Raw genomic sequence first — 27,733 nt, 5'->3', positions numbered from 1 at the left:
ATAAACATGATTGGATGATTTTCTTCTTACTGCAAGTTTCTGATCGTTCCCCACAGAAATCCAAGCTTTGAAGTTAAACATAAAGAAACAACTAAAAGCGACGATTTATTCAAACCACCATTTATTTCAGTGATGTATCACCTTAATAAACAAACTGTGAAGCCTTCAGCAACAATGCATGCATCAAATGCATCAATGTGTGTATCAAACATGTTTTTCTTTCTAGAGTTTAAGGCTTGACGTTAACAGTGCAGCTGGCCTTGATGTCTCTGAAAGAGGCACAGTCAAAGTCCACCAGCAGAGTCTTTTCTCCACTCTTGTAGGGGAAAAGGCTGAATTTCATACTCAATGTATTGTAAGACATCAGATCTGGAACTCTGTGGATGACACAAAAATACACTGAATGTCAGATTCCTTACATCTTAAAGGACTGATTTGTCCTTAAAGACTGAAAACCTGCACCAATGTATGCACACTTTCCAACATACTTGATTATCTCCTCCGACTGCACCAGGCCTGTTCCAGAGACAGTCAGGGTGCAACCTGTCAGGGTCTCATTGACTGGATTATTGAAGTCCACTTTGAAAGTCATTTTCTGGTCCACTCTGGCTTCATCAGGCACCTGAAACAAAGACGAAATTTTAAACAAACGAAGAAAAAATACCTTCACTGGATTTTCTTTGGAAAGATTTAGCATTTTTTTTTGTATAAAATGAATAGGAAGTGGAGATGGATATTGGTAAATTAGTAGTTTGAAAGAAGTTTGCAAGGATAAAAAGAGTTTAGTTTAAAAAGCAATAGGATCTCACAGTAAGGGAGATTGGCGGGTCTTTCAGTACGACACGGTCATCTGCCACGTAAATCTGATTGTTCTGTATGTCAGTGATCAGGGCTGAAATATTCATGGTCTGGCAGGATACCATCTGTTTACTGTAGGACGAGTACGGGACCTGGATGGGGATGGTCAGATCTGAAAAAAAGAAAGACAAACAGTGATTTACTCACTTGATTGCCACAGCATTTACAAGCAAAGGTAAAACATCACTCCAAAAGAATCACCATTCCCAGGGAGAAGCTCTTTCTCGATGACCTCATTCTTGATGTTTTCCTTCAGTCTGCCGGTATACGTCATGGCCTGGACACTGACGGCGATGGACAGCGTCCTGGCAGAGCTGCCTTCACTTCTCAGCACCAGCTTCATCTTCACATCCTGACCATTCACTGGTGTGGACTCCTGCAATCAGGGGAAGGACTATCAGATTACAAATGTTATCGTCATTCTGACCGGCCACATTTATCAAAAATACCAAAATCTTGAATTGAAATTAAGAAGACAGATCAAGTAAATGTGTTTCTTGTTTATCTTGGGTTTACTTCTCAGCTCTGAGTAAATCTTTCATCACAGCACTTTTTTCTATGATGTCATGTTGCTACCAAAAGACATGAGGAGCGTATTAAGCATCATGACAGCACATTTATTAATGACAGAGCCACACAGCTAATCCGTTCGCCTGCCCATGAACACAGCATGGCGAGTATAGGTGTATTTGACACTTGGGGCTGTGACTCTTCTGATTATTCTGACTGGACAGATTTTCTGATCAGATCCGGTGGACCGGGCTTTACTGTTACCAACTTATCAATCAATAAAGTCTTTTTGCCTTATATGGTTGTTTAAATAATGAGTAAAACCCCCTCTCTCTGCTTGCATATCAGCTGTAACTGAATGATAAAGATAAGTCAGATTTAATTGTGAAAACAAGACTGAAATGTTGAGCATTACTCAGGCTAATAGAGGCTACCAACAAACCTCTTCAAATTTAATGATCAGTTGCGGTGCAGCATTTCCATCCGTGGGTTTTGTGTTGTTTATGTCCAGTCTGGAGAGGGCGTATCTGAAGACGGCCCTCTCCATCGCCGATCCTGGAAGGTCAGTGAAATTAACAGAGTCACAATATTCAGCATGTCCCAACAACAGGAAGTGTCTTACACCAAGCCTATTATCTGTCTCACATCCGCACAACTGGAGCTCTAGTATAATTAATAGTTTGTACAGAACGTCTAGACCTATAAACTAAACTACTTCCCTAACTCAGAGGTTGCTCCAGATGTTTTTGTTCTCCGTCATTTTGAATCTTATCTATTTATAGATCTATCAATCAATCAACAACAGAACATGAACACTAACATTGTCTCCAGGGCTGTGTTGATTTACTCACCTAAAATAGACTTGGGAAAACTAAAACAAAATGCAAAACCAAGTTTACACTGCAAAAAACACAAAAAAGTATTTTTGGTCTAATTTCTAGTGCAAATATTTTAATACACTTGAAATGAGACAAAACTAACTAATAGCAGCTTTTTTAGCAAGATATGGGGGCATGTTTTATGTAAGTCCTTAAAATTGATGTGTTCAGTTGGTAGATTATTACTTATTATATGGGGAATTATATATATTATATGTCTTCTGCCAAGGAAACTATTACTTTTTCATCAATATTAAAGAATTATGGACTAAAAACAAGATCCCATATCTTGCTTAAAAGTCACATACAAGTTAGATTTGTCTAATTTCAAATGTACTCAGATATTTGCACTAGACAAAATTACTTGGTAAGACTTTGCATTTTTGCAGTGTAAAGGCTGGTATCAATCAATCGCAGACGAGAGATTGATTGATTGATTGATTGATTGACTGATTAAAGGCTAGTAAACAGCTTAACTCCCCTACAATACTGTTGTTATAATCCTCTGCTGTTCATATAAAACCCAGCTGTGTTTTGGTTCACCAACATGACGAGAGTAAAAAGCTTCACAGGAATGAACTGGAATGATTCTGTCTGCTGGCTGAGCCCACCTTCGGTGTGTTTGTAGGTATTTGTGATGTCCACTCTCTCGTCGGAGCCAACAGCCTTAGTGGAGATGTGCTGTCCAACACTCTTGGTGTCAGAGAACATCTCTACTTTGGATCCATCTCTTTTGACCTGAAAGGAGATGCAAACATGCACAACAAAAACTAAAACACAAGCCTTCAGGAAGATCAGCAGCTATTGTGGTCAGACTGTTTCTGTTCAATCCCAATTTTCATTAAAGGAGGAAGACTACTGTATAAATTCATATTTTTTTTATCCCTATATGTCAGTCTGATAATGTAAAAGTCAACTGACCAGCCAGGAAACAACATCGGCGTTGACCTCTGCGGAGACAAACAGTACATCGTATTTGAGGTGAACGTCTCCTTTCAGGATGGCTGAGACTGGAGCTGGACCGCAGCAGAACACATCTGATGGAAAAATGACACATCAGCATCCTGGTAACTGTTTTACAGAGTTCTCTTATGATATATTAAGCCATGTGGGTGCATAGTTGACTGCAAAAATATATATATATCTATATATACACCTTCGCTTTTATTTTTTTAAATGATTGGTTACCAAAAAATGCAAAGAACTGTAATGAAAGTCTCTTAATATAAAGTAGAGAAATACACCAAAGACCTCACTCAGCATAGTAATGATAACTTAACATAGATCAACTCTAGTCTTTATCTCAATGTTTTATGATCGTAATTCTTGATAATTTAATGACATTTGAGAAAAATGTTTGCTGCTGTCATCATGTCACTTCATTGCCTGCTGCTGTAATTTGCTATACAACAAACTGTCAGGTTTCTGTCTTTAACTGAGCTACTTAGTGCAGACAAATGGATAAAACAGAAAACTGTTGCAGCCTGCAGCTTCTGCAGTGTTACTGTTGGCCTTTTTACAACATCTGACCTTTTTTTCCATCTTTTTATCAATTATAGGAAACATCAAGCTTTAGTAACATCACTTTTATCTTATTTTCTCCAATTATTTACTGTAGTATGACAGCTGTACTAATGTTTTTTTTTGTTAGTTTTTTTACCTTTCTGTACAAGGAGGTCATGTTGTTTCTGTGTTATCTTTCTGTAACTTTAGTTTCAGCTGAGAAAATAACATCAAAATCCCACTAAGGTTTGTTTAAGGTTAAATTTTATCAGAGTTAAATAAAACAAATAAATAAATAAACTCAACAAAGCCTTAGTTTACAGTGTGCACTCCTATGCAACTGGGTAACTGAACTTGTATCCCCATAACAGAATTTACTATTTTAGTCAAATTTATATTAAAAGTGGAAGAAGTTTGAAAGTAATAATAAATAAAAAAAGCAGGGTTTTTGGGAGATTGTAACCACTCTTGAATGCCACCATATTTAATCTGATATTATTGTGAGTAATAAAATGTTACCTATAAAACAAATTTATTTGTGGCACCATGGCAGTAAAATATAGCATTAAATTTATCTAAAAATTTAACAGTACTTTACCATTCAGATAGAGTGGCAACTACAAATATTAGTAATAATAATAATAATAATAATAATAATAATAATAATAATAAAGGTTTAATACTTTCACTCAGTTCCTGTGGAGTCCCATCCAGCGCCTGCCAGCCATCATATCGGCCATCTTCTGCCAGATCTGGACGCCTCATCCACCCCTCTACCCAGACATGGAAGTTCCTTCAAAAACAACTGATATTAAAGCACATGAACTGGGATGATGTTCCAACTTCACACAAAATTTAAAGTAAAGAACAGTTCACTTTAAATAGTTTAAACTGTTCTTTAAGTTAAGGATTTTAAGCTGTTTCACATTTTACTGAAGAAGATAATATTTCTAATGGCTGAATGACTTTACTGTCATTGGACAAATACAGTGTAATTGTCCAATTACACTGAGGTACATATTTCTGACGGTTAAAGACAGTTTCTTTTGTTCACAGTGGTTTGAAGATGAAATTACATCTAGAGATTTGTATTTTAGAATGTTATCCAGTTATCTGTAAGTCATGTGCATCTATAAAGAAGAAGTTAGGGCATCTTACCATACATGCTCATCGGTTTCTTTTGGTCTAACTAAAAAGTCACCATAGTATTTGTCAATGGTCAAGTTTGCATTGGAGTCATGAGCAGACTGGAAGTTGGTGACCACACGGCAGGGGATTCCCAGCAGGCGCATCACTGGAACCAAATATAGTCAAACCAGTAATCTTACAAACTAAATTCCTTACAAACCTCACAAAACAAATTCATTTGTTTTTCTCTCCTGCATGTTTTTCAGGGTTCACTTTATATTTTCCATGCTTAATAATGGTCTGATAATGTTCAATTATGCACTTTATTAGTTCCCCCTGGTGGTCATATATATATTATCTGATATTTTTCAGATGGATGCATCAAACATTGCAAATGCTGTTAGTTGAGGCTCTTTACAGTATTTTGCATAATGATGTGAATTCAGAGACAGCAATGCTGAAGCATGACATGAAATAACATTTTTAATCTGGTAGATGCAGTAAGGAGAAAAAAATGGGCTAAAAATTACCTGTAAAAATCCAACCAACTAATAGTAACCTTACTATTGGAGCACTGACTTTTTCCATCTTATCGATCTTTAAAAAACATGACCTGCCTATTACAATTTTGGCCGAATTGTAATAGATGTAAGACGTCTTGTCTTAAATGTTGCAAAAGAATCGCTGAGTCGGCAACATCTTAACTTAAGACATTTGCCTTAAAACCAGATTGTTTTATATGCACCTATAGTTAAAAGTGTTGAAGGAAGAGAAGATAATCTTACCTGAACACATGATGCCGGCAAACACCCAGCACTGTCCATAATTGACTCTCTTGAATGAGGTGGTATACCATTGCTTAAGGATGTCATAGCTGCCACTCCAGTGAGTTGGTGGGAAACCGCAGCTATAATCGTCTGACCAATTTCCCACGAGGACGCCATCGTTGGCGTCCTCTTTGTTAACCTGAAGGAAGAAAGCAACAAAAAGTGGTAACACTTTATTTGAAGGGGGGTGAATAAGACTGACATGACACTGTCATAAACATGACATAACACCTGTCATGAACATGAATAAGCCTTCATGAATATTTATGACTGTTGTCATAAAGCGTCATTTGGTAAATTATGACACTTTTAATACAAAGTTGACATTATTCAAAATGTCTTTGTTATGACAACTTGACATTAACCAATAAATCATTATTGATATAAATTTGTTATAAAAGTATTACTGATTGCACTTTAAAAATCAGGTAACTTTATGTTATTAAAGGTAAAGTTTAAACAGTAATATTCACCCCCCTTCAAATAAAGTGTTACCCAAAAAGTTTTTATTTTGACAAGGCAGAGTCCATTTATGTATTTCTAAAAGAATGAGTTTGAGGTTGATGTTCATATTTCACTTTTTAGTTATTTTTTGTCATTATCATAATTTTTTTTTAGCATAAACAAATGCTAAAACATATTAAATGTTTGGTGTCATTTTTGCAGAATATCCAGAATCCATCCATATCTGGGACACAGGACCAGTCTCCTTCCTTCCACTAAGGAAGGAAGGAGACTGGTATGTCTCCAGAATGGAGACATCATGTCTTTCCAGTATGAGAAAGACATGATGGTCTTTTCCATCATGTCTTTACTTGCATATAAATGTTTGAACTAGACCTGTGCTGTTTCATTATTCTCTTCCTGATATCTTGGCTGATTTCTTTTTACCTTCCCATCGAGTCAAACAAGAAAGCTGTTTGTTTCAGGTGTGGCTTTTAAATGCATCCACAGGTATGACTTTAATTAACTCAAATGTGTCACTTAACCTATAAGTTTGGGGACCCAAAAGGTTACAAAAAAAATCTCTAAGAAATGTTCTCACTAAGTTTTCTGATGTTTATGAAATATAAATAATTTGTATAATTCTAATTAAGTTAAAGCAATTAAAGTTTTGTTATATTTGACTTGAGTAAGAGAAAAATGTGTTTGTGTCTTTTTATTCTGTGTAAGTAAATATCGGTTTCAACTGTAGCTCCCAAATTTTGTCATACTGAAGAAAACACTGTAGAGTTTTAAGTTTGTGAATGTTTTCTTAATTAAAGCTAAATTTTAAAAAGCGGTTCCTACCATGTTGGTAACCACACGGCCGACATAGATGGGGTTACAGCGGGCAGAAACGTCGTCTGCTGGGTCCCGCTTGTGTTTCCTGCTGAGGTCAAGTAACTTCAGACATATTTGCACCATGTCCTCTTCAAACTGAATGGAAAGAGAAACTATTCCTAAATACCATCTTATGCATCAAAATATATTAAAAGTGAAAGCTTTTTCGTCAATGCTCTGCCTGAGCGTGTTAAACTAATCTAACATTTTTATAGAACTTTTTTTTATTATTTTTTACAGAGAAAACTGTTGGATATTGATGCATCAAGCCGTCATGTTCATGTTTGGCATCTCTGTACCTGTCCAAAGTCCCAGGAAAGTCCATGAATGTATTGATCAGAACCTTTGTAGATTATTCCATGTTGGTTCACAACATACTCTTGTCTTTCCGCCTCGTTGGGCAGAAACACCCAGTCCTCTGTACAGAAAGAAAATTTGATTATGAACATGAAGGAATGATGATCATATGTTGTTTAATAGTCAGATTTTGATGACGTGTGGCAGTGGAAACAGCTAAAATAAGTAAACTGTCAACCATTTTGATTGTTGTTAACTGCAACCAGGAAACCACCTACGCATATGAAATCCATACAACCCCACATAAAAGAAAATGAACCGTCACATTTTTTAATGAATAAACAGCTAAATGTCTTGGGCAGAGAGAGTGCAAACAAACCTACCAGAACACCAAGGATTGAAGAGCACAAAAAGTTCTGCTAACTCATTTTCTTCAGCCTTAAGTCCTGCAGAAAGTTTGTACTCCCCCACAGGAGCGTGAGCAGGCGGCGTTATGGTCAGAGCCAACATTCCTGTTTCAGGAAGACTGTTTTTCTGGAGCTCTGCTTTCCACACTGCTATAGCACCTGGTGAAGGTTCTACTTTGTCCGGAACACCAAATCGTGACATGGTCCCTCGTTCCTCAGATGGATATTTTCCTGAAAAAACAAATAAAACAACAACTGAAAGAGTCAGGCAACAGAATTCTGTCTGCTTAGATCAATTAATTATTATCATTGATTGCATTTAAAAAAAAAAAAAAATTAAACTTAATATGTGCAAATGTGTTGCAAACAAGTTATCAACACCTGTGACAACTTAACAGTTAAATAAACTATGCAGTTCAGACACAACTTCCAAAAAATCTTTTCAAATGAATAATTTAAAAACACACCAACCAGTCACAACTTTCATGGTGAGCTGATCTGAGTCGGGGTTGAAAGGTTTTGCCATTTTAAGGGTTATGTTGAATGGCTGGCCTCTTCTCACAATCAGCTGATTCACTGAGATTTGACTGGTGTGATGATCATTGTTGTTGGTCTCACAGTGGAGGTCCACTTCCTTAAAAGCTTAAAAAATATGTAAAGATGCAATTTTCCTGACAAAGAAGACACTATCAAGTACAACATTTTGATGCAAAAGATTTAGAGGGCAGTTTTTTTATTTAGCTTGCCATTCTCACATCTAGTGCACTTAAAATTAAAATGTGTATAAAAATTGTCATAGACTAACATGTTTACATTGTTCACAATTTCAGAGTCTGTATGTGCAATTTTGATTTTGATTGCCAAGTCCTTCTCCTTTGCGCCAAATATTCGGTTTTTCCTCTCATATAGGCTTTACTATGACAGTCAAGTTTTAAGATGGATATTTGCCAGACATTTTCTCAATGATTCACTAGAAGGAGGCATTGAGCAGAGGTTTCAAACTGCCTAAATCAGAGGTGAGACCATAGACATCATATCATATATGATGTCTATATCATATATGATATAGACATATCATATATGATAGGAGCACCCATAGACATATATGATGTCTATGGGTGAGACACACTGCAACTGTAAGGTCTGGTGCTCCTGCCTCTTGCTCAGCCCCTCCTTCCCGTTTCAAACTCTTCTAATGAACTGAAAGTTTAAGAGCTAAATATAAATAAGATATTTGCTACCTTTGACAAAAAAGCTCAAGTCTATAAAAGCAATGTAGCCTGTTTTGATTTCCAGGGCCGTTTATCATGATTCAGTAAAAGTAATGAAATAACAAACTGCAGTCTGATTTTTATTGTTAATGTGTTTATTCCTATTGAGCAGTGAAAGTAAATAAAAGGTGTTACATGTCTTTTAAGTATTCACTTACTGGAGAGGTTTTTGTTTATGGTGCAGAGCCGCAGCTAACAATTAGTTCCTCATTTCCGCGGCTCTGATGGAGCCTGTACAGTTCAGCGCTGCTGTTGCTCCGCCCACACTTTGGACTGAACCATTGTCGTAATAATGGTGGGGGGGGACCTAAAAAATAATTCTTATTTCTTTCTTCGGTGAATTGCAGATTTATTTAATTCTTTGTTTCTTTTGCCTTTTCATATTGATTTTAATGCAAATGTTTCTTCAATGATTTTATGTGGGGGGAGGAGGGGGCAAATCTAGACTTCTCCAAGATTGGGGGTTGTCCGCCCCCCTCCCCTCCGGGATTCACGCCTGTGCTTTCTGCAAAAATGTGTGCTAGCTTATTTTTTCATTATTAATGGGATACTTTGGTTAAGTTTGAGCACTATCTCCCTTGCTCTGCAATTATAAATGGTCACATTGTCACATCAGCAGATATGTGACACTTCTGGTAAAAATAAAATACACAAATAAAGCCAGATTACAAATGGACAAAGATCTGTTGTAATTTTTCAGTCCGACATAAACAGAACATGTTAGAGGTTTTCATTCAACTGCAAACAATAACACAATTTAGTTTTTCTGTTGTTATTGATAGGCTTTTTTTTTTTTAACCATACCTGAATAGGCGTGATTATTGATCCATTTATTGGATGAGCTGAAGCCTTTGGAGCTGCTGAACCGACTGGACCGCAGGAAACCACTGGAGTCACTGAGGCCATCTGAGCTGCTCAGGTCATTGGACAATGAAAACATGGTTGTCTCTCTGCACAGCTTTTCCACTTGAGATGCTGGAACAGTAGAAAGCTCTGTGGCTGGGTATCAACCGCGGGCCACTTTTAAAGGCCCTGGTCACACCCCTGTAAGTGAGGAATGCATGCTGAGAGCAAATTTTTAATTCCTTAGAAAATACAGCAGGTGTCAAGTGTAACAGGTTTAGGAAGAGAGTGAACTGTGCCACAAGGCAGTGACTCAGAATGGCAAAACATTTTCAAGAGTGTTACTTTAATTGTACTTCAATGAGTTTGTTTTTTATTCTTCAAGTTTTCAAGTTTTGGCATTATAAATATTTGACTATATTTTTCAATTTTGTAAAGAAAAACATTTAAATAAGCATTCACATTTATCTAAGACTATAATTTAATAAGAAAACAAACTATAGTACTACAGTTTTTTTTCAACTTGATCTTACTTTAAAGAATTCCCTATACCCTCTTAGATAGGAAACTAAAGAAAGAAGTGGCCTTAAGGACCACTGTGGTCAAAAGCACTAAATATTGAATTGATAAGCTCACCAATTTTAATGTTTTAGAACAAAATGAAGTGATAGAGTTAACTGCATGTGACATTTATTGGATTAAACAGAAAACAAAGGTATGCTGTTAGAAACAACAGCACAAAAACGTGTTTGGTTCTCACCATTCATAGAGGGAGTAAATGTGTTTTGCCGTCACTGATCATTGTCTGATCATTATCAGCATGAGCTCCAGTGAAATGTTTTCACTGAATTTCTGAGTGACAGATGGTATGAAAGCTCCAAGGCTGAAAACTTGACTTACAACACAAGCAAGTACAGCAACATTTAGCGTTGACCTGCGTTTGACACGATTCGTACATGCTGTTCTCCAGCTAATCTAAATGTGAGTTTTTCCTTTAGAAATAAAACAAAAACACATTTCAAGTTTTTGCAGATCTTCTTTTAACAGAAAAAATCAGACTCCAGAGAAACCACTCTAGAATCAGCATGTATTTGATTAAAATCTTTCATCTCTAGACTGAACATAATTATGTTTTTTAAGTTTGATTTTGAATAAACAAGAACCAACTTTATATAAAACTACAGAAAATGCTCCACACTAGGAAAACTTCCACAAATTTCAGACACAGCCACTTCATTGTAGTATTTTAAGTATTTTGGGCTACAAATGTACAACAAGCTGTACTGGATTATCACAAAGCTGTAAAAAATGATTTGCCTCATTATAGATTTTTTGCTGTTTTATTATTTTACTGTGTCACATCATCAGATAAATATTAATACTGGATAAAAATAACCCAAGTGAACACAAATCCAGAAGCTACAACACCAGCTAATCACAACGAAAAGAGGAAACATGAAGTCAGGATTTGTGCAAGAATAATAATAAAAAATCATTTTAGCAGTATTTGCTGTGTGTCTGCTTCCATTAAAGTGAACAGTTGTCACTAATCCTTATTTAACATCAGAACTTCTGCAGGAGTTAAACAGGTTCCAGTGAAATGCTCTTTTTCTGCATTCCTATGTGACAACTGGTGAGAAAATAATGCTTGAGTTAAAAACTTAACAGTTCATTCTTATGCGAGTTTGATTTCTTTCATAGTTATTTTTTTTTTCAGTTTAAATTAAACATATAGAGGAAGAAAGGAGAGGTTAGTTTTCTTTCTCTCTCCATTTTTCCTTAAATTGATTTTCAAAAATATATAAACCTCTTACAACTTTTTAAAACTTTCATATAACCACAAAATTTTATATATAGTTTGGGGATCGGGTTGAAACCACATGAAATGGTGCAGCGATAGGAAGAGTTTTATTCTTTTACATATGAAATCTAAAACTGACTTCAAGCTTAAATTCAGGTGTTTGTCTTTTTTGTAGAATCACACTTTGTTGCAATTAGTTGAGCAATCTGTTGCAAAACAGCTCAAGATCACAGAGATTGGACATATGTGATCATTAATTTTCAAGTCTTTCCACAATTTCTCAGTCAAATTTCTGTATAACATTGAGGACGCCATTTTATATTTTAAATTAAACATTTCAAAAATAATGAAACAATATAAATAGAGTATTTTTTTATTAAAGAGTTTAAATCTTAAGATTAAATCGTGTTGGCAATGGAACATTTTGGATAAAAACTCATTGATATTTTGATGATTTATCTTTTATAAGTTTTAGTCTTGCAGGTTGGAAGGCCTCTTTGACATCACCCTAATCTTTCACTCCCTGAATAAATTCTCCATTGAAATATTGATTTCCAATTCAAATTCCTAATCACCTAAATGAGTAACTTACTGTTGATGTTGCTTCTGATGTGACTTTCATCAGCTCTGTTGGGTTCACGACTTTTCAGAAGACATTACAACCTGAAGGTTGAAGCTGTCAAAGTGTTGACAGGATGATGAACAATCTTGTGGTAAAGGTAATTAAGTACGGCTTTATGGCTCGACAAAAAACATGTAGGACAGGACGGTCAGGATCCGAAAGATTAAAACGTAAAATGACTCTGGAAGTTCTTATGAAAAAGACTGAAATGCTTGTAGTTCATCTTATTTATAACTTTCATCCAGCAAGAAACAACGACGGAGTATTAAGACCAGTCAGGAATGGTTTTATCTTCCAGTAGAGTCCTGATATGAGAATAAAGTCATATTACCAGAATAAAGTTGTAATAATGTGAGAATAAAGTCATAATATTACCATCGTAAAGTTAGATTATCAAGTTAAAGTCAGGAGAATGAAGTAGTAATTTAGGAGAATTCCTCCCTGACATATTAATAAAAATAAAATGAGGAATGCAGAGCATCTTACAAAGTTACGCTTTTTGTTTTTAATTCGTTTTACAAATAAGGAAATAGTAAACCTTTAACACATCAGTATCAAATTGTTGTAAGTAGCAGGACTTAAAATTATTGTGCAAATGACTCTACATTTATTTAGAAGAAAGAAGTATGGATTTGCTGAATGTCAGATCTGGATAACTATCAAAACTTTGCATTTCGACAGTTAAAATGACTTTTCCATCTGGTAATATTGCATCTTTTTTCTAATGTTATGTCATATGATGATTTTATTATCATAACTATTATAACTTTCAAAAAATGAAAATCTTTCAGTCTGGCTCTAATATTCAGTTGTAAAAAAAGAGCAAAACAAGCTATAAAGAAAGCAAATCCTCTGACTTTATTTAATTTAACATCTCTGAAAAAAATATTTTACTTTCAAAACATTTCAAGTCCAACAAAAAATGAGCTGGGACAAACTGGAAATTACCCAGACAAAATGTATTTCCAGATTTTATATAGTTTTTTTTCCCCTCAGAGTTAAAGTAATTTGTTCCCATTTTTCTTTTCTGGTGCTCTGGTTTTACATAAACTGAAATGTAAAGGCGGCCATTAGATGCATGTTACAATCTTTTTATTAAAGGAAATCAGCCGTCTAGCTCAATCAGTTCTTTGGCTTTCTGAACATTGTGGTCGACGGCTCCCTCTAAGAACTGAACCCAGGTCAGCTCTGCTTCTCCACACACATGGCTGGATCTGGATGGTGAGCACAAGTCAAAGCTGTCATCACTAAAACAGCAACATTTATCACAAACCATTTTAATGCCAGATTAAAGACAACATGCTGAAACAAAACATTACACTGAAAAATTTGTCTTATTAGCCCATTTTAGAGGCGATTAGTAGGAAAACTGAGGTTTACTGCATATGCACATGAAAACTTCAAGGTTTCCATGACAGGAAAACTGAGATCCACCATCTCAATGTCTACAAATGCAGATATAAACCACAGGTTGTGCTGCAGCTAAAACAAAAGAAAGAAATGCTCCATTTAGATTCTGTTTAACATAAAGGTGAGTGAACAGCTGCCCTCAATCGCTAAAAACTCATAAAAGTAGAAAACAAACTGTAGAATCAGGCTTTAAAAAGTGTTTGCCCTCAAACTGAATTTTTATGTTTTTGATTTTTTGCCTCATTTAGATGCTGCAGATTGTTGTATAAACTTTAATAATGGATTAACATAATTTGAGTAAAAACAAAAAGACATTTTTAAATGTTGATTTCAGTCACTAAGGGGATAAAAAAGCTGTTCAAAACCAACCTGGTGCTGTGTTAAAACTAATTGATCCTAAACCTTATCCAGTTGTTCTGGATTTATGTCCAGACTTTGGTTAGGTAACATTAAAAATAATTTTGTTTTGTTTTCTGAGTTATTCAGAAGTGCCCGTCTCCTGCAGGATCTCCTGGAAGAGCAGGGGTGCCCAAAATCCGTCCTTGAGGGCCAGTATCCTGCATGTTTTAGTTCTCTCCTTGGTGGTAGTAACAACCATTTCAGCATGTCAGTATTCCTCTAATGAGCCATCATTTGGTCCAAGTGCATTAAACCAGGGAGAGAACTAAAACACGCAGGATGCCGGCCCTTGAGGACCGACTTTGGGCACCATTGTGGTAGATAAAAAATTCATAATTGCATCAACTCTGTGACATTGTCCAAGGAAAGGCAAGTACACAATAAAACAAAAAACTCAAAACATCAAAGTGTAAAGTAAAGAGAATGATTGTATTTCTGGACTCAGAACTGGGTGATGTGCTCTGTCTTCCTGGTTTTAGTCAGAACGCCAGCAGCAGCGATCTGGATCAGCTGCAGGATTGATTTTTTTAGTTAGACCTGTTGCAGTAATAAATGCGATTAAAGATAAAGACATGGATGAGTTTCTCTAGATCTTGCTGGGACATTAGTCCTCTAATCCTGGAAATGTTCTTCAGGTGACAGAAGGCCGGCTTTATAACTGTCTTTATGTGTCTCTGAAGGTTCCGGTCAGAGTAAAGTAGAATCAGCTGCAGACCATCACTCTGCCTCCACCATGTTTGACTGTTTCTGAAAGCTTTAGGTCAGACGGATGTCGACACAAACCTTCCAGAAAGATCAACTTTTGTCTCGTCAGTCTAAATAATATTTTTCAGAAACTCTTGGGGATCATTAATGCATCGCTGCTGAATGTTAAAGGATCTCACTGTGGTTCACTTTGTAACCCTTTTCAGACTCATAGATTGATTTTCCACTTTTCTGATGAAGTGTTGAGACCTTTCAGCCATCATAAATATCCCATTAAATCATTATTATATCTGCAGATCAACAGAGTCTAACTAGTAAAAACCAGTCGCCACAGAGTCAGTTTCTTCCCCCAGGCTTTCTGTCTGAAAAACAAAATCAACTCCTTAAAGCCTGAGCAGGCAGCTGTAAAACAAGATAAACATGTTTGCACTATTTTCACATTAAGTACTGGGGTGCATATTAATATATGTACATATTCTTAATTAGTATTTTCTTAATCTCCAGTAAAGTTTATATATTTATGTCTGTACAATGTGAGCATGTGAAACCAAACGTTCACACACATAAACATTAACGTTGATTCTGAAGTAATAATCTCACCTGGGTTTGGCTTGTGAAACGGAGCTCAGCTTCCTAATTTTATCAGTTATTGATTTAAAAAGAAGGACAGTTACTTTTCCCTAAAGGGTCAGGAGGTTTGGATAGCTTTGTCCTCTTAATAAATGAAATTATCATTTGAAAACTGTTTTCAAATGGCTCCAAAAATACAATCTCAAGTATTTTTGACTACTTAATATCTCAGTACACTTAATATAAGACAAAACTAATTTACAAGTAACTTTCAGTAAGATGTAATTCCTTAATATTTATAAAAGAAAAATATAGTTCCACTGACAGATCATTTCACTGGTGACATGGAAAAATGTCTTATTTGTTGTAAAATGCAGGTTAACTGTAATCAATATGATAATTGTAATGTTCTGCATAAATTCAATATTTTATGTATATCATGCACTCTTGATTTTCACAGATTCAAGCTACTGTGGATAAATAAATCTTACCTAATCAGTTCCAAAAATTTCCTTAACAATGCTGCCAATTTAGACGTCTAGATGGAGAAAAAGAAAATGTTTGTTATTCTTCAGAAGTATAAAAAACAAAACTCAATGCCAAGGTTATGGAAATGCCTAGAATATCAAAAATGGTATTTCTTAAGCTTCATAAACAACACTTATTATTTTGAGGGAGAGTAAATAATTTCATTCTATTTTTCAGATCAGAAAGAATGCAGGGTCGTCTTACGTGGTTTTCCACTCCAGTGTAATTCATGGGTGGGTAGAGACAGAGGGCGAGATCGTCCACACTATGAAGGAAAACATCAATAAAAGGAAAATATCTTCATGGGAGTGAACAGTTTAAAAAAGACCTAAACTTTTGACATCATCTGAAGGAAACAATACAAGTCAAAACATCCTGCAAATAACTTGAACCCGCTGGCACAAACAAACATATTTTGATTTAAATTTGTAATTTAATCAGCAGGAGTCTGCTTAGTTAATGTACCATCATTAACGTTTTGCAAAGTTGCTTTTTAGTTGCAACTTTTGTCATTCTCTATGTAAAATCCAGCAGAAACAACAACACCGTCTATTTACCTGGGGCTGATTTCCCGGCTGATGTCGGCCAGATCGTCCAGCTGAGCGACCTTCTGAGGTTCGGCAGCGTCACCGTTGGCCTTGACAGCTGATGTAAGTTTCCTCAGACACGCAGCAGCTGCTTTCATTAACCCCTGACATGCACTGATCACCTGCCGGTCCTTCTCTGACAGGTAAACGTCCTGGTTGCCTGGAGGATTGTCGTCGTCCAGGTCGTCAATGAGGAAGTCTCCGAACGGGTCCTGGGTTTCAGATAAGACCTGTGAATGTGAAGGATAGAGCAGCAGTTGATTCTAAGCAATAAATCTGGGTTACTGTGTGAAAATTTGATTTTTAAATATACAGAAACAACTAAAAGTTCAAATAAAATATGAGGTTTTCGTTTGACAAGTAAAGAAAAACTTTGAAAACCGTGTTAGTGTTTACCTGCTTCATTTCCTCAACGGCATCTTTTACAACTCCAGACTGAGATGATAGAACGACTAGCAGGGCTTCCTTATTGTCTGCAAAATACACATTTTTCCCAACAATAAACATGTTAAGAACTCTGAGTGTAAGTAAAATAGACGGCTGATCCAGACAGTGGTAAAACAAGTTAAACCCAATCTGGACATCTAAGGTTTCTCTTTAGGATTTTTCTTTTAACCAAATATCAAAATAGTAACACGAATAAAATGCACAGTGGGTATAAAATGAGTACTCACCCCGGATGAAATACCTTGTAAAAATATGAGATTAAGACTCTTTATCTAATACGTCGTTGCTATTTGAGGACAACATAATATGAGAAATATGTTATAATGGGGGTCTATGGGACCAAGTTTCCTTTAAGAGTAAATAGTGTAGGTATATTGTGCTAATCTTCTGATTAATACAGATGGCAACAAAGGAGATCAGGAAATTTTAAAATAAAAATGGTCAATATTTGTGATTTAAGGGCTAAAGGTATGAATATTTATGCAACCAGCAGGTTTTTTTTAATTATATGCCATTTATTGTCTGATAGATGTTTTCCAATTGTTCCACTGAGTAACAACAGTGTGAAAATATGGTCCTATGGTCATTTATTCATATTATTTTATTGGAATATAACAGACCAAATCTGTTTGGTTGTCTTTGCAGAATGTTTATGTCATCAGTGTCCATAGGTTTGCTGTAACTGTTTATTCACAGGAATGAATATGGAAATAGAAAAGAAAATTTTACTGCCCAAAAATCTTAACTAATTGATTCAGTCATAAGTGGCCACAAATGGCCTTCACTGTAAATGTGGAAAACTCGATACATACTTTCAGTGTTTATGACAAATATTGTACCCTTAAAACAAAATATGACTGTCTGCAAATTAGAAGCAATGTTGCAATAAAAAAAATGCAAACATTAATGCTGGTAATATTACAAAAAAAAGTTTTGTGTCAAGTGAAAATGCTGATCAACATTTTGCAGCCGAGTTTTGCTTTATTTGTTTCTGCTTACCTTTTGGTAGCCGAGCAAAGCGATCACAAGCAGACCAAACTCCTCCAGTGGACGTGATCTGCTCCTGGGTCAGGCTGAATGGCAGCAGAGAGAAGAGCAGATAGAGGGACATGATGAAGCTGCATATGAGGAAGATATCCAACAACTTCCTGTTTTGTTTTCCTGGTAAAAATAATATTTCTAGTGACGGGCTGCTTGCAAACAGGATGAATGATTAAATGCTGTTGTGGTATCAACCTTCAAGACCTCTCAGATCTCCTGGTTCTGCATCCCAAGAACCAGGACCAGAACCAAACATGGAGAAGGAGCATTCAGCTTCTACGCACCACAAATCTGGAACAAACTTACAGAAAACTGCAAAACAGCTGTAACACTGAGTGCCTTTAAATCAAGGCTAAATCCCAGCTGTTTAGGACTGACTTTGATTGCTACACAAATAGACTTAACTTGTGGATGATATATTCAAAAAAAGGTAAGTTAAATCTGAGCTATGAATAAGTTGTAGTTAAAATTCCAAAATAATAGATTAGTTTTGAAATTATGAGACCTCTAAAAATCTGAAATTGTCAAGAGGTACAAGAGGTCAAGAGGTCAAATTCGACAAAGGCTAAAATAATATTTTTCACCATGATGCAACATGTTGGGAAATTTTAAAAATTGAAGCAAAAATAACGGGATTTCTACAACCTTTGACATTTCTCTGGCCATGAATGGTCAGCTCTTCTGGGTGAAGAGAGGACAACTACAGTGCAGAAATAGGTGAACATTCCCCCAATCTGCTGGACTTGATGGATGATATGTTTCTTATAATTTATTTGTGAATCCAGTGGAAAAAAAGCAAACAATCAGGCTGACAATCAGCCTCAGATTGTGGAGGTTGACTGCTTTGTAATTCCTCCCATTGTGTTTGTGTGACAATGATGTGTTCACCTTTGCAGTGGTGAGCTGATTATGACCTCCAGAAGCTGTAAAACGCCGTCCAGGACCTCCACAGTGGCGTCCCTGACCTGTCGCCGTAGCGTCACCCCTGAGGCACAGACAGGACTGAAATACTCAGCCAGACTTAAAGAGCAGGCGCAAATATTAATCACTCTTTAGCAGAGGTAGGCAGAGAACAAAGAAATGTAATCAGGTAAGAGTAGCACTGTTTCAACATATTTTTACTCAAGTAGAAAGCAATAAGTAATAAAGTATGTGGAAAAAAGTCTATTCAAGTACTGATCAAATTATGACTCATTTAATATTTAATAACTACATATTCAGACAAACTAAAATATCAAGTTAAGTTAAAATTTTGGTATTTTAGGGACAAAAATGACAATAATTCATATAAGTAACAAAAAAATAATAATAAAAACCTTATAAAACTTTAACAAAAACTGGAGGTGTGTGTCTGTGTTTGGTGCATTTTTGGTTAAAACCAAAAATTTGTTTGCTTGTTTGTTATTCAGTGGGTAAAAAATCCAGAACTTTCACTCAAATAAAAGAAGAAATACTTTATAATAAAATTACGCAGTTCATGTTCAGTAAAAATACTTCTAAAAGTACATATTTTCAAAAAAGTTACACAAGTAAATATAATTGAGTAAATATAAATAGTTACTATCTAACTGCTCTTTTGTAAATCAGATCTACTTTGTGTTGCTAATAAAAATCAGACTTTATACAGTTTAAGAGTCACCTTGGCTTTTGGGTAGCCAATAATACACAGTCGACAGCGTCAGGACGCTTTTCAATATGAACTCTGACAGCTTTTCTCCATCCTGTAAGACAAGCAAGTTTGTTTTTAGGATACAATAAAACTTTTATATGGCAGTTCAATCAACCTGGAGAAAATTAACAGAATTCCTAAAACAAACAACTTAGAACAATTAGATGCTTTTAGATGTTTTCTTTGTGAGGCCTGAATGAATGAGCAGAATTTTGTGTACAGATACGATTATTTGTGTTGAAAATAGCAAACTGACTTGTAAAGATGGCAGAGGGGGTCTGGAGAAGGCCAGGCTCAGTTTAGTTGCTTCCTGGGACACAGTCTTCACTGCCTGGTCTGAGGAAAAGGGAAAAAAGGGAAACATTTTCAAAATATTCAACAGATACTAAATTATACTTTTATGTGAAAGTCAAGTAATGCTTTATTGTAATGTGCGATGATGTGTGAAGACAAAAATGTCTTGAATGAGCACTATTCTGAAAAAAACTGGCATTGTACATTATTACAGCTATTACAATCTTCAAGTGCAAAAGGGGTCTGTGATAAAAGATGGGAGGTCACTTTAAGCTACATGGGGTCTAGAAAATGGTAGCTAAGAAAACTCAACTCAAAGTGTCCCAGAAGTTGGAGAGATTGAATGCTCCGTCTCTCTCATTTGATTCTCCATCTAAAGGAAAACATACAGAGAACACGCTTTAGGTGGATTATAATATCAAACTTTTTCCACTATAACGAGCTTCTTTAATTCCTCTAGTTTAAAATCTACAATACAATAAGATCCCAAAACAGTGCTGAAATCGACCTCAATGAATTTTCACGAATCAAATAACGGTTTTGCAAATCACAAACTGGGTTTTTAATATTCTATCAGTATATAATAATCTAGTATTAGGTTTGAAGAGTCTAAGTAGTTGTAGTTTTTAAACTAGAGCAGCTTTATGACAGCAATTTAAACAGAATGAGGATAAAAAAAAGATAATCAAAACCAAAAAATGTATGTAGTTTTCTTTAAAAAAACAAACAAAAATAAAACAAAGGCAGTTAATCATAATAATGACATATAAAGTATATGACTTTGCACAACGTACATAGTCATATACGTTGTGCCAAGATCGGAGCTATGAAATATGAAAACAACAACATTGGGGTGAATAAAAGAGTTGACGTGAATACAATAATAACAGACAAGTAAACAACCAACAGGAAAACGGATTTTAAGAGACACTCCATGCGGCTAAGATCGCTAGCTAAAGATTAGCATGCAGCGGTATTTTTTCATTCCTTACGCAATAAATAACTTTTCATATTTACCTCTGACTCGGTCTCTGATACACTGAATAGAGTTCGATACGTTTCGTAAAGGCACAGACAAAGTTCCATCACAGTTTTCAGCACTCATGACGCCGAAATGAGATGACAGCACCTAGCAAAACAACTCTAATACGGGTGTTGTGGAACTGTTAAAGAGCGGAACGTTGTTTCCGGGGGAAGATAATATGTGAAACAACCGTATTCAATAAGTTTTATTTTTCCGTTATACATTACTTTTGCACTCGCAAAAATATGAAACGCCATAAGCGATGGACAAAGGTACTGTTCCAGTCATAAGACAAATTAGTCTCCGGGGGACTTCTTGCTCCGGCCATTAAATCGCAGGTCAGGGAGCAAAGAAATCCCACAATCCGTTGCGCAGCTGACCACATCCATCAAAGTTAGCAGAAAGTTGCTAAGACGCATCTAAAACATGATGAGTAAGTCCTGAGACCTCTGTTTTTTTTATTTACCCTAGTTCTCATGATACAACTCAAGTTTAATTGAGTTGTATCATGAGAACTAGGTGAGTTAATCATGAGAGTTAATTGTCTTAATATATGCCAATATTTATACAACCAACCTGAACGCTGATGTTATAGCATATTATGTCATAAAAAGTATGTACTTTTAAATCTCAATATTAGTGACACACGTACAAAGTCATAAGTTTAAAACATTGTCAAATGAAGGACTATACTTGTAGTTTCATGTTCATATTACTGCAGATAAACTGTAGTTTCCAACCATGGCCACAAGAGGGCAATAATAAACCGTAAACAAATCAATCAAGAATTTATTGGTTTAAAATGACAATCACGACTTGTAGATTTTAATGGTATTTGTCATGAATATTACATTTAACTGTTTTAATAGGCTATATTTGAGGAAACAGTTTTTTGGAGAACACACTTTTTAGATAACATTTTTAACCGTTTTAAAATAGCAGGCATGAGGCAAGAAGACAGAATTAAATGAATATTCAGTCTAAATGTATTACTTTGATGAATTTAGAAACAATTCTGCATTTGATTGCACATTTTAACATTCAGACTATAAATTAATTTAATATCAAACACCACATCATTTAGCAGTTGGCATTAAGAGAGTTTTACATATGTAAAGCACAGTTTCATTGTTAAATTAATTAGTAAAATGAGTTTTTCATGTTCATTTTTTGTCATGAAGACATGCTGTACATTTGCTAAAATGTGTTCTGTTACCACAGTCACATTGTTGCCATTCTCTCTTTAGTTATTATTGTACTTAATTCCACTGTTTATGTGCAAACATTATCAAATTAATAACATTTATATTTCAAAAACTTTGTTGTTAGTACAGTAGAGAAGCTTTGTGTCAGCTGTTATTCAATGTGCAAGACATGTCTGAGTCCACATGGTGTCACTGTAAGATGATCTGGTTTTTTTCCCACACATACTGACATGTTTGTAATTTTAAAACTAACTTTACCTACATTACCCACTTTGCATTAACAGTTTAGTATGTTTTACCAAACTTATATACTTGATATGTTGGGATTTTATAAGGGATGGTTTGTGGTTTTTAAAAATAAAACTTAATGTTAAAGATCCATAGTGAAAGAGGATGTTGAAAGCGCAAAACTTAGGGTGAAATGCAAGCAGGTGAGCCACTCCTTCAGAGGAGCATCGGGAAGAAGAAGAAAGCATGTTGTGATTTTTATTAAAAGATTAAACAAAGATAATAAATAATAATGAAGCTTCTTTACCAATGAAATTATTAATCTGCTTCATATGTTACTTGTAGAGCAATATACAGAAAGCCAAGCAAGAACTTACCCATCCTTATGAGTTTTATATGGCTTATGAGTGAGTTTGACCAGTCTTGTTTCCAACAAGGATACTCTCTGTCAGTAATTCTGTTCATAACCTTTATGGACAGAATTTCTATGTGCGGTGAAGTTATAGAGAGGATCCATTTTTGTGACCTCTGGATTGCATCTCTGCTTTTTTGCAGATGATGTGGTTCTGTTTAGCCTGGCCGTTGCCTTCCCATGCAGCTCTACTTGAACAGTAATAGCCCTTACTGTTACACAGTACAGACTGTGTAACAGCACAGTCTGTGTAACTGTGTACACTTACAGACTGTAAGTGTACACAGTCTGTACACTTACAGACTGTGCTGTAAGTGTAAATGCTCACTTACAGCACAGTCTGGGCTTTTCCCCCTCGGATTGTTTCTGGTCGTTTTTTAATCGAGCCAATCAGCGAACAGAAGGAGAAATTGAGAACGATGACGTTGATTTTCTGCGCTCTTTTAGAATTGTAATCTGCGTGTAGTTTTAGTAGTGGCAGCGAAGGAAGCCGTTCAGTTCGTGTTGGCCCACTTCCAAATATTAATAGCTGCCTCGTTCAGATCGGCACATCTGTCTTTGCAGCAGAAGACGTTTTTTTTCTGGTAAGCTTCTTAGCATCAAATTGGTGCATTACACATGTCACAGGCAAACAAACGTTAGTGAAATTTAAAACTTCAACACAGTCCATGCATCCAGTAAGCAATTGTTTCTCAGTAACCAATGGTCCAGACCCTGTGTATGAAGCAAATGGACAAGGGGGCTGATTTTTACCAGGCTAGTTTCTGTTGGCTTCATCAGATCTCCACCTTTCACTGGAACAGTTCGCAGCCAAGTGTAAAGCGTCAAGAAAGAAAATCAGCACCTCCATCGTCTTGATCTGGAAAAGGGCAGAGTGCCATTTCTAGGTCAGAGTGAGAGTGAAGGGGTTTAAGTTTCTTAGGGTCTTGTTTATGTAGGATGGAAAATGGACCGTAAAAGTGATAGGAGGATTGGTGCTGCACTTTCATCACTGGTGAAGAAAGAGCTTACCAGAAAGGCAAAGCTCTTGATTTACAGGTCAGTCTGTGTTGATGTTTTCATCTATGGTCACGTCACAAGCTCTGGGTCGTAACCAAAAGAACAAGATGATGGAGACAAGCAGCTGAAATGAGTTTTCTCCACAGGGTTTCTGCACTCCCCCTTAGGGATAGGGTAAAGAGTTCGGTCATCTGGGAGGGGCTCAGGCATCTTCTTATGATGCCCTCCCTGATGAGGTATTCAGGACATGTCCCACTGGGAGAAGACCCAGAGGAAGACCTAGGACATGAGGGACGAGGGGCGGTCTGGACCTGTCTGCTTAGACTTCTGCCTTCACGACCCGACTTCAGATTAGGCACAAGATAATGGATGGAGGGATAAATCGATTGATGGGTTGGTTTGGCTTTTATTTGATGCTGCGCACCATCATCCACATCAATGTTCATTCCCTTACATATTTGTTGTTTGTAGATATTATCAGAAAAGAAAACATAATTTTAGGGGTGTGTCGATAAATTGGCCAGCCAATAAATTGACCTCTATTTCCTTAATTGTAGAAGACTGGTGATTGCCGATACTTGCATGTGAAGCATGTCCACCAATCGTATTTACCTCAGCAAAGGTGTTAAAATCAGCCGCTGTTCTCTTCTGCTCTGAGAGGTTTGGCTGGAAGACTGGCCCACCAGGTCACACCTTCATATTTGCAGTTAACAATAATCACTCCACTGTTGCTAACTCAGTAACTTTCTTGCAATATTTAGCAGCATTTCACACACACACAAACACACACAAAAAAAATCTACATTGGCCAAAATCAGAATCAGCGGGTCAGGTTTTTAAAGATCCGTAATCGGTGACTGTCCAGAAAACTACAATTGGTGAACCCCTAATAAAATGACATGATTTATCTGTGGAAGAACTTTAATTTTAACTCCCCTGGCAATCTGAGGACACTGGATTCCCCTTTAGGCTACCTAAAGTACATCAATTTTAGGATTATAGGGATTATTTAATGTTCTAAGACTTATCTGAGTCATGGAGACAAAAGCCCTTTGTTATACATAAGAACAGTTGTAGAAAGAGCATCGCTGGTTGTTGGTTTGAAATAGGACAATTGGTTTTTTGACTCATCTATTAACCTGAGCCTCCACTGTCTTCAGACATAGGTGGCGTAGGAGGCCCGTCAGCCTTTATTGAACTGGTAAACACTCTGCATCTCAGTTCATTTCTGCTGCACTGCGACAAAAGTTGAACCTAGTTTAAAGTTTTTAGACCCTTTCCACTGTCCCTGCTGCATTAACAGGAGAGACAAACACGCAGAAGGATGAGAGCTGTTTCTTTTCCATGAGGCTGAGGAAGTTTATCTAACAGTGGCCTTAATGGACTTCCCAAGAAAAATGTCGATAGCAGCTCTGCTCTGGCTTGCCCCTGCCGTCTGATGGCAGATAAACTGTGTCAGCCATCAGACGTCTGTGTGCTGCAGACTGCCCAGCTCATTTAATCTGTTTCTAAATACAGACAAAATTAAAATGTTCTTGCACACCCACAGGAAAGCTTCTGTGGAAGTGGCAAACGTCTTAACAGAGACAATTTTCTTTCATCCCAAACAGAGAAGGAGAAAAAAAAGGCCCAGTTTATAGGATGAAACTGCAGCACTGGATAAGCCTATTACAGTGTGTGTGCATAACTGTGTGTGTGTGTCGGGGAGGTTTTTGGGTTCACTGATTACTCATCACCAAACTAAGACACACAAACACATGGAGTGAGTAAAGCCTGTGTGACTGATAGGGTTTCCTAACACAACAGATCAGACCGGGTTTCTGCTCTGCCTCAGAGATGTTCGCTCGGTTTGTGTGACTGACTCGCTTCCTTTCATCTCTCTGCACCGTCTTTCTATTTTTAATCTTTTTCAGTATTTTTCTCTCTGTTATTTTGTTTTCATCCTGATTCCTGGTTTGTTTTTTATGTCGTCTTCCCTCCTTATTCTTCTTTCTTATGTTTTTTCTTCTCTTTAATCCCCCGCAGATTGCCTTTCCTCCCTCTTTCCTCCCCTTACACCTCTCTCTCCCTGTCTGACACTCTCTTTCCTTCACCTCCTCCTCCTTCGCCTCCTTTTAAAGCTCCTTTCGTCGCCCGCCACCCCCTCTCCCTCATTATTCGGCATAATCAGTTGTCTAGACAGTGACTCCCCACACAGATCACACCTGAGAGAGAAAAATGGACAGAGGGAGAGGAGGAAGAAAAGACACAAATCGGAAATGAGATAGGGACGAGAGAGAAGGGGGTAAACAACTGATTTACTTTTCATTCTCGTCTTGAAGTTCTCCGAAATGTTTGCAAATAAAAACTGATATAGGAGCAACACAGATGAAAGAAGACAGAACAGAAGGGAGAAAAGAGGCAATAAGATGTTTTAAATATCTAACACACTTTGAAAATAAAATGTCTGAGATGTTTTATGTTTTAATTGTTCACTTATTGACTTTGTAGAATATTTAAAGCAAAGTTTAAGAAGCAAAAGCAGAAATTTCAAAACGACAGAATACAATATTTCTCATTGAAGAGACCGTCAACTCGTGAGCACTAGCTAGTTGCGCTCAACATGAATTCGCCTGATGAAGTTGTAATGAAAGATCCATCATCAACTACTATTAAATCATTTATTTGGCAGCACTTTGGGTTTCCAGCAGGAACCCAGAGTGACAGACAAGACACAAACAACATGTAAATACTGTAAATTATTTAAAAGCTGAAAGACGCAGGAAGCATCGCTACAACAACCGATGACTGGACGTCACAAACACAGCGCATGCTAACAGTAGCAACTGGGAAATGTACTACAGACAAGCTGAGCACTTATAAGAATAATCAGTAAAATGCAGGATACAGATCAAAGCAAAATCTTATAAAATAATTTATAATTGATCATCTTGTTCGAAATAAATAAAGATCAAGATAAAGGTACAATATTCACCAGTAGCAGTTGGGTACAGTCTTCTACTTTTAAATTAATACAGAGCAGGTGATTCAGTTTGAGGAACTTCGCCATGATAGTGTGTGGTTACTTTAAAGGAATAATGGCCAAAAACAATATTTGAGAAATTACGTACATCATTTGTCCATCTGAGCAAAGAGTATAATTCTTGGTGGCTTCTGTTTTGCACTACTGAACAAATACATAAAAATACATTCTGTATCCACATACTGCCGCCCTAAAAGTGTTTAAAACCACCTTCATCCTTACAGATGTAATGTTTACAGCATAAATAAGGTGGAAATCATGCAATGTATTAGAGAAAACTGTCATTTTGAAACTGAAATTTAGAATTTTGTTGAAATTTAAAAATGTGTGTGCATTTTGTCTGAAGTACTATTGTTAAATAAAGCAAAAATAATGCCTTAATAACTAGAATATATTATCTGTTGGTTTGTTTTAACCGCAGGTGACCATGACAGTGGTTTTGTTTCATGTCATACATGTGACACGGCCAGTTTGTTAAAGGCGATACTAGCAGCGCTGGTACAATCAGAAGGTGATTTAAACATTAATCTAACAATAAAGAATCTAAACTGAGGATAATTTAAGAATTAAGAAATGAGTTGTATGACCAGCAGTGATATTCAGTAAACAAGAAGTCTGACTCAGAATTTGGATCTTAAATGCAGCGAGGCAGAAAATTGTGAGATATAAAAAGTAATCAGATTAGTCAGATTATACAGTGACATTATTAAATCCACCCAAAGATTAAAAATAACCTACCAGGATGTCTGTGTGCACTTATTTGGTTGTAAAGTTGGAGTTTGTTTAACAAATGTGTCTGTGTATTTTATTAGCCTCCCTGCTGCTTTAATTTTCTGAAGTTAAATGAAAAATATATGTTGTGTTTGTGTGGGCAGGGCAAGTGCAGTTTGGTTCGCCTGCTTCGCCTTTGTTCGCTTTGATCTGC

The 27,733-nt window shown here is 36.3% G+C and overlaps 2 protein-coding genes across 2 annotated transcripts; both read right to left on the bottom strand.

Moving 5' to 3' along the window:
- Positions 1-104: 104 nt before the first annotated feature.
- LOC106926987 (protein-glutamine gamma-glutamyltransferase E-like) lies at positions 105-10,017 on the bottom strand. The gene is made up of 15 exons (XM_015002228.2): positions 9,807-10,017; positions 8,203-8,373; positions 7,708-7,962; positions 7,327-7,445; positions 6,995-7,123; positions 5,663-5,843; positions 4,908-5,043; positions 4,433-4,542; positions 3,168-3,283; positions 2,858-2,984; positions 1,811-1,923; positions 1,060-1,234; positions 810-970; positions 489-622; positions 105-377 (listed from the first exon to the last, which is right to left on the bottom strand). The coding sequence occupies exons 1-15, from the start codon at positions 9,940-9,942 to the stop codon at positions 230-232; spliced, it is 2,211 nt and encodes a 736-aa protein (XP_014857714.2). The 5' UTR covers positions 9,943-10,017; the 3' UTR covers positions 105-229.
- A 3,086-nt stretch (positions 10,018-13,103) lies between these two features.
- ccndbp1 (cyclin D-type binding-protein 1) lies at positions 13,104-21,233 on the bottom strand. Its single transcript, XM_088005819.1, has 11 exons — positions 20,936-21,233; positions 20,232-20,291; positions 19,881-19,960; positions 19,595-19,676; positions 18,844-18,940; positions 17,914-17,987; positions 16,864-16,940; positions 16,438-16,697; positions 16,085-16,145; positions 15,844-15,890; positions 13,104-13,482 (listed from the first exon to the last, which is right to left on the bottom strand). The coding sequence occupies exons 1-11, from the start codon at positions 21,021-21,023 to the stop codon at positions 13,374-13,376; spliced, it is 1,035 nt and encodes a 344-aa protein (XP_087861945.1). The 5' UTR covers positions 21,024-21,233; the 3' UTR covers positions 13,104-13,373.
- Positions 21,234-27,733: the final 6,500 nt, after the last annotated feature.

The sequence above is a fragment of the Poecilia mexicana genome, unplaced genomic scaffold (assembly GCF_051168715.1).
Source record: "Poecilia mexicana isolate PSO_F unplaced genomic scaffold, ASM5116871v1 scaffold_5, whole genome shotgun sequence".
NCBI lineage: Eukaryota > Metazoa > Chordata > Actinopteri > Cyprinodontiformes > Poeciliidae > Poecilia > Poecilia mexicana.
Note: the sequence above shows the minus strand (reverse complement) of the source record. Positions and strands in the feature narration are given on the sequence as shown.